The sequence below is a fragment of the Pseudopipra pipra genome, chromosome 2, assembly GCF_036250125.1.
Source record: "Pseudopipra pipra isolate bDixPip1 chromosome 2, bDixPip1.hap1, whole genome shotgun sequence".
Classification (NCBI taxonomy): domain Eukaryota; kingdom Metazoa; phylum Chordata; class Aves; order Passeriformes; family Pipridae; genus Pseudopipra; species Pseudopipra pipra.
This window is the reverse complement of record NC_087550.1, coordinates 5,005,817-5,019,005: the sequence shown is the minus strand read 5'-3', so window position 1 is coordinate 5,019,005 and position 13,189 is coordinate 5,005,817. Positions and strand designations below refer to the sequence as shown.

Genomic DNA, 13,189 nt, shown 5'->3' with positions numbered 1-13,189 from the left:
GTGGTTTGAACAAGCTCAGCATCTTCTACACTTAAACAAAAGATTGTGTCCTACAGGGACACCAGTTTATTTACCAGGAATTGTAGCAACACATCAAAGAAGTTGCTTTTGGTCTTTGCAATGGCCTTAAGGAATATATGTCCTAGGAGTGAGCTCAGTGACACCTGAACCCTCACTCTTCCCAGGACTTAAGCACTGACAGCAGGTTGTGGCAGGACACAAGGACCAGCTTTAGCACATCTTCAGTCCACAAAGCAGGAAGAGAAGGTGTTCCCTGTACTCTTATCACCACCCTGTCCATCAAATTTTGGCTGTTATTAGAAGGTAAAGGGTTTGGATAGGTCTTTTAGCTTCCACCCAAATCACCTGGTCATTTGATGCTTAGCAGGAGTATTATGGTCTACAGGTGCAGCAGGAATGGTGGCACTAGAGGGAGCTCTGGCAGCATCACCCACCTCCAAGCCCCCCAGTCTGGAACCAGACCCAGATCACAAGATTTGCCTCTAAAATTGTGAAGGTTTGGACTGTCTGGTGGTTTATTCCTTATATTACCTTCTGTGCACATTTGAATAACATTTTCAAATGTTTTTTTGCTGCTACAAACTCTGGAATTACCAGCATCCCCTGTGCTCTTGCCAACAGCTCCTGTGATTGCATGGTTCTAGGAACTCGGATTTAGCCCACTAACTAAATGTTTATGAACCAAAAACTAACTCAAACACTATGGATATCTTAGTTTTAGAAAAAATGCTTGAAAGGTTCACTGAAGTTTAAGAAATCTTCCAAGTATTCAACTTTTTCCCTTATTGAGATCCAACCCTCCTTTTAATCAGTAAACCCACAGCTGAGCATTGCGAATTAAAGTTAATATTTAGCCTTTGAATAAATAAGAGACATTTTGGGAATAATGTGCTTATTGGGGAACTCTGGGGAGAAAAAAGACGTACAAAATTATTGCTTTTGTTTTATGTTCTATGATCTTCACTGGCAATTGCTGTGACTAAAACTAAAGTGGCAGAAGCAGCTTTGTTATTTTTAGAAAGACATCCGCAGTGATTTATTAAACCTCTCTAGGGAAGACAAAAGGTATCCTCTCCAGATACTTACTTCAGGAAGAATTTATTTTCAAGGCAAAAGTTAATAATTTCTAAATAAGAACAGTCAGGCTTCTGTTGAAACACCACGGTCACTCTTTTTGAAAGCAAATACATCTCAAATATCATCTATAGAGGACCTAAGAACTGCAGCAAACACTGTGCTATTGGATTTAATTCACAGAACTGCTCAGAGGGCCCAACAGGGGAAGAGGTCCCCCTTTGCCACACAGAAACATGGCTTTATTCCTCTTACTGCTAACAGATAAAGTGGAGCAGACAATCCTACCTTAAGTATATACTAAGTATCCCATATGTATTTATCGTATAGTTCTTTTAAGTCTAATAATAGGAGAACTCCCATTATAAAAATTCAAGGCTAATTTACATGTGGTATTAAAAATATTGCTCAGTGCAGTGAGCCAAACCTCAGCAAGATTCGAATAATTCTAGACCACTGTGTTCCCCCTGTTCCCAAATAGATGTACCACAAAATCATAAAATATCTTTAATTTCTTGCTGCTCTAAAAATGCTTGCCCAAAATGTTATGTCATGAGGAAAAACAAAAGTTTTGCTCCCTTCTCCAACAAAAGGGCCACTTACTCCATCAGAAAAGACAGATATCAGCTGTTATTTTCACTCCATTTCCCTAAAAAACAAGCAACTTACTTTGACTTCTTCTCCCTTGTTCACATTAGATCTGTTCTCAAACACCAGATTTCCATCCTCTGGTGCAGTGACCTCCTCTGGGTGCGAAGTTCCCTGTTTTCCACAGGGCTCCAGTGTTTTTAGACAGCCATTCTTCTCAGCACCCCCTGCCTCCAAAAACTTCTTTTCCCAACAGTTCTCTTCTACTTTTCTAAATTTTCTTCACTGGATCACTTTCAAGGCTTCTATACTTTGCTCTTCCTCAGTAATTTCTTATCTTCTTCTTTAAAATAAACAAACAAACCCACCCACTCACCCTCATCCATCTCCTCACACTTTTCCTCTCCCCTCGTGTTATTCTTCCCTTGCCCAAGAATCTTCACTGTTACTGGTGGCTGAGTTCCATGTTAATTCCCACTTCTCCTCCCTCACAAATTCCTCTTCATCTCTTCCAATTGTTTTAGTGTTCCCACCTCCCTCTGGTTCTGTGCTTTATATCCCTTCCCCACATCCCTTCAGCCTGCCTGCACTGTGAATCAGGACATCAGAAAGTTGTGCTAATGTTCTTTTTCATTTAGTGTGGGGAATTGTTTTTGTTGAGGTAAGCAAAGTTGGTGAAGGCTGTGTGATGAATGTGTATTTTAATGACAAAATAAAGCCTCCAGTACCCTCACCCCCCTGATTTAGAATTCTTCCCAGCATTCTGTAATCCCCAAAGGAGCCTCTCAGCATTTGCCATCCTTGGCAAGAACCGCCATTGAGCAAACCACTCTCCACTGCTCCACCTTCCTTCCTTCACTTGCTCTCCCCCAGTGCCATCCAAAAACGTGTGGAGAAAGGGGAAAGCCTGTTATGCAGACTGAACTACCTTCCTTCCCAAATAATTGGGAAATTCCCAAATAATATTCCTTCCCAAGTAAGTACTCCTATGAAGCAATGCATGGGAACTTTCAAATTCACGTTCCTTTGCACTTCATTTAGCCTTTCCTAAATCCAGTGGAAATGAAGATATATCTGCTGATGTTGCAAAGAATGGAAACTCACAGATCAGTGAAATACAACTATTTCACCAGCATTACAGATTCAAGCCTGGAGAATGGGAAGTGGCACCATAAGATTGATGGCACCATAAAACCCACAGATGTGTGGGTTGCCTGCGGAAGTGCAAGAACCAAGAGATATGGGATCCCAAAGTCACAGAGAATCCCAGTGCTCACTGTAAGAAATAACTGTATTTGTCACTCCACAAACATTGTAAGAAAGAATGGAAATGAAGGCAGTAATGGGGTTATAGTTACAAGGTGATAAATCACAAAGAAAAAACCACAGAACTACTTAAAACAACCAAATCTTTTAATTAGAAAGCAACAAACATGCAAACAGCAGGTATAGAAATTTATTTGAACCAACGTTTTTACTATAATGAAAGTTACTTTAAAACATTGATCCAAGCTCCCACATTTGCAGGTTAAGGAAAATATTGCACTTTGCATCTTCTAGCACCCCTCATACATGGCAAAACGTTTGAAAAACATTTTTGCTTATTTTAACTTGCACACTCTCCCCAAGTCATGCACACAGTCATTCGAAAACAAAAGGTTAGGTTATCCAAAAGCAATACCTTAGAATTGCACTAAAGCTCTGTAAGGAAAAATATAATTAATGTCTTATACAAATTCCACTGACGTCTCGGTGCTCTCACACAACTGCCAGTTACTCTTCGTCTTCATTTTCGTTCTCCTGACCAGATCCTTCTGATCTGTCGCCTTCCAATCGGTCTGTAAAACACAGAGATTTAGTAAAGAGAACTTGCAAAATTGTCTTTTTCTGGTGACTATAAAATACTGTCTCCCTGGGCTGTTACAGAAGGGGCAGTGGCTGTGGGTTATACGGTAGAAGAAAGTCTGTGTGGACTGACAAGCAGAGAGTGGGTAGGAATGATGCCACAAGAAAGGAGAAGAGGAGAAAAGCCCTCAAGGATTTCCAGGCATGAAAGGGAAATTTGTGTACAGAAGGAAAAACCTTGTAGCTGCTGACTGGCTGTCAGCACAGGGAAGATGAAATGCAAGGGTAACATTAAAATGAGATGGTGAGTACAAGGGACTGAAGTGCTGTTCTGGGGAACTGACACTAGAATAGCTGCAGTTAGAAATCTGAATACTCCAGAAACTGGGGGATCACTGTCTGTCACTGAATGCATCAGAAAAAGTACCTTTTGATGTGCATGTTTAGAAAAGGGCAAATACAGAAACGTGCGAGGCAACATGACTGGATCAACATCAATCCCTCAAACAACATGCACTGTCAGGTTAAGAAACACTCCACTCAGCCATAACAGAGTTTTGCTGAAATTGTTGCAAACTCAAGTGTTGGGCAGTTCTTTTGGTGTTTTATTCCAAAGAGACTCCCCATATTCAATATCTACAGTCCCCTTCACCTTCACCTACAGGTCTGTCAGCAGCTCTGTCAGGATGGATAGCGTGGTGAATATCTAAAAATACATTTTGATCTTTGTTTTGGGGTAAAAACAGCTACAAGAATGTTGCAAGCCTCACACTAAAAAGCAATTCCTAAGAACTTCTATTAAGAGAACCTTGAACAACCCTTGAATCTTTTCACCAGCCCCAAGTATAGCCACAGACAGCTGAAGGTCTTGATGATTCTCCAGTCCATCTGCTATTTCACAGACCAGTGCCATGGGCGAGCTGTTCAGGAGTCTCTCACCTGCTCTTATGTGATTCAACGAAGCCAACATTCGTAGCATGAAAGAAGCTGGAACAGTAATAGTGTTTCTGGTCTCTTCCAGCATTAGTTCATTACGGGTTATAACCTGGAGGCAGGGAAGGATAAAAAAACAGCACCAGAAATAAACACAAAATTGTACTGCATCAGTATGGGTTTGTAGATACAAAGCTCCTATGCAAAAGCCAAAATTACAATAAGGGACCAATATTTTAATAATTACTATTGAATACAGTTACTTCAACTGTATATGGTAAGAAAAGCCAGACTCTGCCTACAGTGTCTAACTGTCTGTCTAAAGAACATTCTAGTAAGATCATCATTCATTGTCCACATGCACGGTAGATATCTGAGAAAAACTTCTGAAGTGAGTTCTTGCATGAAGTAAAGCAGAGTGATGAGAGAAAGTGCTGTTCCAGATGGCAACTGTTGGAGAGAACAAGTTCCAGCACCAGCGCTGGCCAAGAATGTGGGAAGGAAAAGAGCTGAGGTTACCCTAAACTCCTACCTTCATGCTGCTTGAAACTTTTGGAGAAAATCCAAGGAACACAAGCAATTTTCTATCCCAGTTCTGGAACATTCTTCAGCTCCATAATTCTTTCTAAACAGATCTACAGCTTGCCTCTAAATTACTTGAAAGAGCCAGTTCCTGCTGTCTTAGTTTAAAGGAAAAAAAAATCCACTAATGAATACTTTTAGCTCTCTTGCCTCATTCCTTCCTCATGGTACTTTCTTGCCATCCTTCTTTCTTCCCCATTAAGTTCTAATCCCACACTGTTGCTGGTCTCTCAGCTTTTTGACTATGTTCTTCCATTTATCACTAAGCACAAAAGTTTCTTTAGGTGGAGACAAGTTCTGCCTGTTATTCAGTCCTTCCTCCCAGATCAGCTGCTGTAAGACAGGAAAATATTGCATTTCTTTTTCTCCTTGAGACTCCTCCAAGCCTGTTCCTCTTGTAAGGAACAAGTTCTTGCAAATGTTTGCAGTGCCCTTCTCCCAGCCAAACCAAATCTCCTCTTCCCTGTCATTCTCAGCTGTTCACCAGGTACTTTGCACAGCTGATCACTCCCTAACAGAAGCAAGCTGAGAAGGCAGCAGGAAGCCATTTTTTCCTCTTTCACCCCCTATTTCTCCAGTGCATCATCAGTAACACCCCCTGACAACCTCCTTCTGATGCTTTTTCTCTATTCAGAGGTTTGTTCCTGTCTCTGCTGTCTTTTCCTACTCACTGAGGTCACGGCCTCTCTCAATTTCCCCAAACACAACACCTTCTACCTAGGTCTTCCCTTCCATGGAAAATTCAGTTTAGGTATGTTCCACACTTTCTCTAGCTAATCTTAACATGGTGAAAACTATTTTATTGCTACAAACATCTCCTGTCCTCTACATAGGTGTTTCAATACAGGGATTAAATTAAAATACAAAAAACACGTCAAATTACAAACCGCACTGCAGTCGACTTTTCTGAAAGTTCTACAATTTTTAGTAAAGAAAAAAATAATCAAATCTCTAAATGTTTTGTTATTATTGAAAATCAAATGACAGAAGTAACAGTACATTAACTACTTTTAGCACACGTTTATGTTTAGCAATATTTCTAAACCCCAAAGGCTCCAAAACACATCACATACTAAAGCTGTCACACAACATTACAAAGAAGTGTCACTGCTGCTGCTAAAAGAACGAGAAAGGTTCAAACCCCATCAGTGGATGGTTTGGGTTTTTTTCAGGGGATGTAGAGTAGTGACTAAGGGTTGTGGGTTTCTGTTTAAAATATGTATAGCACTAATAACAATATATATATATTATCTATAACAATTAGAAACCCCCCCTTTACTATATCCCTGCTGCCCAAGAGATTTCACAAAAAAAACCCCAAACTAGCCACCCCACAACCAAATCTGTCCTGTAATATTAGTTACAGAAAAACATAATATTTTAATAAATTATGTTATGTAAGACACTGATATGATTATTCAGCACTCAGCTATACCATCACCCCAGGCCAGTTGCTATATACAGTTATTGCTCTGAGGGCACAAAAACAATGTGTTACATAACTTCACATACAGACAGACTTTTATAACTGGTTGGGCTTGCAATATTTGCTTTATTCCAGGAAGTTCCCAATTTGCAATATTTGCAATCTTAACCTCAACTCCCCTTTATCCCACTGAGCATTTAAGAGGATTGATTTTTGCACTCTCCATTCTCCTGTATATCACTGTATTTCCTTCAGTTTATTTCCTTCCGTTTTCCCTTCATTTATTTGTTTAGAAACAGACACTACCTTAATTTATTAATTCCTGCCAGTTTTCCTTCTGTATCTGCCTGTTCACTTCTTCCCTGTACATAATACATTTCTAGGAGAGCTGATGAAATGCAAAGTGCCTCTGTGTGCTGCCAAGGATGTGAAAGTTAACTATTCTAAAGGGCAGCTTTTTATCTGTAGCTCATTTGTTGAGCATTAAGTAACTCTGCTAATTCAATATCAGTAATTTGTACCAAAGGCTTTTATAGCCTTAGAAGATGCAACATTACTATGAAAAAGGAGGAAAGGTTCTTACCTCATCTGCAAGTTTTCTGTTAAAAATCTTGGATTCTTCCAATGGTGACCAGATTTTTATATCATAATCAATACCCGAAGAGGCCAGAACTGGAAGTAAGTAACAGTAATTCTTAAGTGTGTTATGAATTACATGAAGAAAACACATGCAAACATCAATAGCTTTCTTTTTTAAATTAAAAAAGCACCAGACTGTGCAAAAGATAGAAGCAGAAAGTAAGAACAAACCCAGCCACTACTAAAGCATTTCTGCTGACAGCCTGATAATACATTACATACATTAATAATAAAGCCTTAGGATTCCTAGACCCAGATACAAAAGCAGAACCAAGATAATTTCAAATGTATTTTGACATTTGATCATTTCAGTGTATTTCATGTAAATTTATTTTATATTTAAATATGAAGATGCAATGGATGTTCTTCTAAACACTTATTAAAATATGAAAAACAAAAAGTTACAGAACATTCTCTAGGTCATTGCACAAAAACCACTATAGGAATTAAAATTCCATAGAAACATCTCAGTAGCTGGAAAACTGTACAAGATTAACTGTCCTAGAAGGAGATTGACCTCTCCATTACATTTTCAGTGTGTGACAGGAGGAGAGTTGCACTCCAACAAGAAATGAGCAAAACAATGAGGGCACTTGGAAAGATGCTTCCAAAGAAAGTATCCAACCCAGCCACACACTCAAGACATATCCAGGAACTCAATTTCAATTAAAAATTTAAAAGTTCAAGGCTTATCCAATGTAGGGCAGTATTCCATGTTTCCCCAAACTGTCCAAAAAACCCTCAGCCTCTTTTGGTATTATTATAACAGCTTTTTTTGCTAATTTATTTATAGCTGACTGTTCCTATACAGCCATGTAAGCTATGAAAGAAGAAATAACACAAATACTTTCTCTGACTGTGTCAGAGGCTACAGAATGGTTCAGATTTTCCAGCTACATGTGATTCCTTCTACTGCTTTAGTCCATCTTTCCAATAAATATTTTCCTCTAAATATAAATTAAAAGAATTTCTATGAATTTTATTAAATTCTTCTAATCTCACAAAGCCAGTGAAATGGAGACACCCACTTCACTCAATTTTTTTAATAGAGCCAAGCAGAGACCAGATTCCAATATAAATTCCCAAAGTGTTGCTGGCATTTCAGTGACCCCACGTTTCCCTCATTAGTGTCATGGAAAACATTTGATATATTGAGGGCAGCAAGAAATGGAGATTCTTCTTGCTACATCTGACAATACTCCTATAAATACTATGTCAGTAATAGTTTCATTTCAATACATTTTTGAGTAAGGAGGGTTTTCAGGGCCAAAGGTCCTTTAGCAAGAAGGCAAAATTAAAAGCAGTATTATCTAATTTATACGGGAAAAAATGAAAAATAGTTCATTAATCTTTGCAATTCTCTATTGAGCACAGAGTTTAGGAGTGAGCTTTAAAATGCTCTACACTATAGATGCAGAGTGTGAAAAATTAGGATCTTACTTGGGTCAAAGGGATGAGGCTGAAGACAGTTCACCACGTGATTATCAGCTTCCAGCAGCATGAGATGCTCAGCAGTGTGTCGGTCCCATATAAAAATATGGCCACAGTCTGAACCACTCATGACAAAGTTAGATCCCCAAAAGTTGGCTTCCTTTATCTGCAATAAAAACAAAAATGACTTTGTAAGACTATCCAGTGAAAAGCTCAGAGCACGCTCCCATTTCTGCAACAACACTGCTGCTGAAGGAAGACTCCTGCATATGCAGAAATAAGATTTAAGAAAATTTAAAGGAAACGTTTAAAGAAGAATGGTTGGGAAAAAAAGAAAGTTCAGAAGGTTATAGATCTCCAGAGCAAAGTAGCTGCTAACAGAAAGAAAAAGAAAGGGAAAGGGAAAGGGGAAAGGGAAAGGGAAAGGGAAAGGGAAAGGGAAAGGGAAACGGGAAAGGGAAAGGGAAAGGGAAAGGGAAAGGGAAAGGGAAAGGGAAAGGAAAAGGAAAAGGAAAAGGAAAAGGAAAAGGAAAAGGAAAAGGAAAAGGAAAAGGAAAAGGAAAAGGAAAAGGAAAAGGAAAAGGAAAAGGAAAAGGAAAAGGAAAAGGAAAAGGAAAAGGAAAAGGAAAAGGAAAAGGAAAAGGAAAAGGAAAAGGAAAAGGAAAAGGAAAAGGAAAAGGAAAAGGAAAAGGAAAAAGGAAAGAAAAAGAAAAAGAAAAAGAAAAAGAAAAAGAAAAAGAAAAAGAAAAAGAAAAAGAAAAAGAAAAAGAAAAAGAAAAAGAAAAAGAAAAAGAAAAAGAAAAAGAAAAAGAAAAAGAAAAAGAAAAAGGAGTTAGGGCAGATTGAGCAGTTTGAAAATAAATGTCAGCTCTGCCACTTTCTAAAGTGACAGGAATGATACTGGAGACAGGGGTATGTGAAACAGTTTTCAGGAAGAGTTTGGTGAGTTAAAGTGTGTGACAGGCTAATCCCTGGGAGGATTTATGAAAACTGGATGGTGGGAGTTAACTGGGTCTGACAGATAAAAAAGGCTCATGAAATCAAACTTAAGGATTTTTTCCTCCTCCCCCCTCTATAATAAATAAGATAAAAACTAAGACCTCTTAGCCCAATGCCAAAATTCAAGTTATAAAAATCACTGAACAATGAAGGCATCCAGGTTGAAGTGACCCTTCAGCTATTACAGTAACAGTAGATGAAAGTAGAAGCATCTCTCCCTGCAAGTGGAACCAATAATATCCCAGTTTTCATGACACAGCACACAGTTGTTCCTATCATTACTTTGTTGATGCATTTGAGCAAAATGTTTGGAATTATCTGGCTAACATTTGTCTCCTTATCAGAAGTGTCCCCATGATACCAGCAAAGAGTACGTGGCCAATTTATTATTTCAATTTTATTTTTTTTTAAATGACACATATTGCTGTGTATAAATTTAGAGAGTGAGGTAAAACTGATCTTGCAAAGGCACTGAGTTGTTTGAGGGCCCACAGTTCACACTGAAGGTCATTCCAGCACCTTGGGCCAGTTTATGGAATTTTACTTTGCACTGACTAGACTGGCATCACACAAATTATATTAATTCTTAAATCACCTGTCAGAAATTATAATTGGGTGATATTTGGGTTTGGCCTACAGCTAAATCCTCTATAATGTTATTGTTAATGCAGTAGTTTGACCCTGGATTAGAATTGGCTGAAATTAAACATTCAAGGGAGGCTTCTCTGATTAGAGAACATTTGAAGAAGGAAATCGTAGAGCTCTGAGAATAACATGGTAATCATTTCTGCATGAAAGATGCACAAATTACTCGAGAATTTTTCATAAACCAGAAAATCTGGGAGGCAATTCACAAACACAGAACTGTGATTTAAAGTGTGCTCATCTGTGAGTGAACACAACTGGGCTGGATGTGCCATTGACTGAAGGGACTGAAGAAAGGTCCAAGGTCCTTGGGAAGGCTTCCAGAAAACCAGATCCCGGGGTTTTAGGAAACACTACGCTCATGCTCTAGGCTACCATACTATATAATGATTTATTACATAATCTATTTCCCTTTCCTTTTGTGAAGGGCTCTTGAGCTCTGTAAGGTATTCCTGGGCTCATCAGCCTGGTTGTTCTGGGCACACTTTTGCTGACAATGCTGTGATGGTCAGACTGTCTTGTCCCTTACTCTGAGAATTAAACAAAACAGAAGAGATAGTCAATGACAAGACAGCTAACTTGACATGTACTTGACTTGCAAAAGTCTTTGGGAGACAAGGGAGTCAATAAATCTACACTTTTCCCCCCCCTTTGTTCCCATCCCTATCCCCGAAATGTGGTATTGCCACAGTATTATAAGAACAATGTTATTATCTGATAACTTATAAATATGAGTTATACTCTGGTATGGATTCACACATTTATTATTTATATTAACTATACTATTTATATTTCTTAAATGTTATTTATAAGTAATTAATTGTGTAGTAAATGTAGTATCTATTAATTGTGTATTTACTAGTTGTGTATTTACTACTCCTTGAGAGTTTCAGAGATCTGCAGTCTCAGGAGTTTTGGAACTGACAGCAGCTGAAGCAGCCTCTGTGCATTAAACAGAGCAGCATTAGAATGGAAATGATGGAAATTGCAAGCCAAGAAAAACGGTGGTAGTATCAGATATCCATTTCCTTGAAATATAATGTTGATACTATGCTACACCTGCTACTTTCAAGATACCCTGATGATCACAGCCTGAAAGAATGTGGCTTATTCAATTTCTGAGCCAAAAAAAGCCACCCTAGAATATTTTTTTTCCAAGAAACAACTCTTAGGTTTGCTAAATGTAGAGTGATCTTTCTGTGCCAAGGCCCCTCTTGCCCTCCCTTCCTAAAAAAGTTGTAACCCAAATGATGCCCAGCAATTAGTCTGAATAAACAAAAATGGGTCACTTCCCTCACTAATAGGAAGAATCTTCTTCAGAAATCACTTCTGGTTTCACTCAGAGCAGGACTTCAAAATAACCATTGTTAAATATATGCCACTGTGTCATGTACAGGGTGAGAGGGTGGAGGGGGTGGCAGAGGGAGAGGGGACATTGCTTCAACAACAGCCAAAACACTCAGCCACGAGATGTGAGCTCTGAGCTCCACAACAGTCTCACGTTTGTGCAGGAGGAAAGAGCCTGGAGGGTTAAAATGTTGTCTTGTGTGCAGGATTGTTGTTTGAAGAGTTCCCAGTGCCTCCTACAAACTCTTTAAATTGACACACACTGGGCAAGTTTACATTTCTGTGTGGACAGAAGTTCCCAGTGCAGCAGCTTTCAGAGTTCACACAGGTGAGTTCCAGTGTTCGAAGTCTACTTTGGCATTTAAGAATGACACTGGCATAAGGGCCAGAATTTTGCATTTGAGACTATTTACACAGGATTCTACTATGAATTATTTTCCAAGTAATGCCTTGTAATAAAGCTCTAAAGAAGGCAGTGCCTGTATCCTTATATTTCTTTTTGCAGTTTCCTCAGAAACTGCACTGAAGAAAAGGACAGGGACGTTGTCTTCCCTGTGCTTTGCCTCAGCTGTCTTGATACAGAATTACCAGTAAGTTGAACCATTAATGCTGTTAAAAATATGTACTTTATTTCCAGCACAAGTATATCCAGTTTTAAATTTCAGGCTTGGTAGATCTTTGTCTACAGAAGATCTACAGTGATTGCAGGCAGTGCAATACAGTCATCCTGATGTCTAAAAATAGGCCAGAGAAACTGCATTCCTGAATTCTGTAGTGAATTCCAATATATTAACTTTTGGCAGCTTTTGTCTTATAGCTCCTCTTAGTACATATTTTCATTATCCTGTTACATCTAAATTATCCCCAATAATAAGTAACTTAATATTTTAATTTTCAGTTATGACCTCTTCCTGTTTCATTCTTATTCTTTTATGTAACTGCTGATTTTACCTTTCTAATATTAAAAAAATTCAATTTTAGCATCACAGAAATAAACAGAATTGAAATTCACATTTAAAAATTTTGGAGTTTTTTTTCAAGCTCATATACACACTCACTTCTATTGTATGAATACACAACTTATCCCATTTATCCTTTACACTCTGATGCTCTATTGAAGAAAAGTTACTTTGAAGTCCACACTTTAAAAGGGGGACTCTGGACTTAGGAAAAGTGAATAAAAGGAAGAATGTCATATGTATAAAAAAATAAGATTATAGAAACATTCCAACCCCACAAATGATGCAAGCAAAGATCAGTATAACTGTACTTATCTTTTGCTTTCTGACAATGCAAGAATTACACTTGAATATGCTTATTAAAAAAAATTTCAAGATTACCAAATTAAATTCTCAAAAGTAAGGAACTATCAGAATTATTCAATTTGCCTTCATAATCTTAATTCACTATATATATTGGGAAGGGAAATGTCATCAATCCTTGCCTTGCAGGAAAGAGGGGATCACTCAAAACAATAAATCAAAATGGAGTTTGAGACCGTAGAGACCAACAGGGAACATTACATTGTCTTTCGTTGTGTGTTCCTTGTCATGGGTGCTCATGTGAAACAAAAGCAAAAAGACCAACACACAACCCAAAGAAACTAAAGAACAAAATCTGTGAAATCATCTATATAATAACACATATGCAGATGGAGAC

General features: G+C 38.2%; 1 protein-coding gene across 7 annotated transcripts in view; it reads right to left on the bottom strand.

The window, feature by feature from the left end:
• Positions 1-3,078: 3,078 nt before the first annotated feature.
• DCAF6 (DDB1 and CUL4 associated factor 6) overlaps positions 3,079-13,189 on the bottom strand; it is an 82,069-nt gene continuing 71,958 nt past the window's right edge. For all 7 annotated transcript variants that reach the window (XM_064643567.1, XM_064643565.1, XM_064643566.1 and 4 more), the window contains 4 exons: positions 8,549-8,705; positions 7,053-7,141; positions 4,468-4,573; positions 3,079-3,521 (listed from right to left, as the gene is read on the bottom strand). In XM_064643567.1, coding sequence (XP_064499637.1) covers positions 3,457-3,521; positions 4,468-4,573; positions 7,053-7,141; positions 8,549-8,705 — 417 coding nt within the window. In that variant the 3' untranslated portion in view covers positions 3,079-3,456. The remainder of the gene's footprint in view (positions 3,522-4,467; positions 4,574-7,052; positions 7,142-8,548; positions 8,706-13,189) is intronic.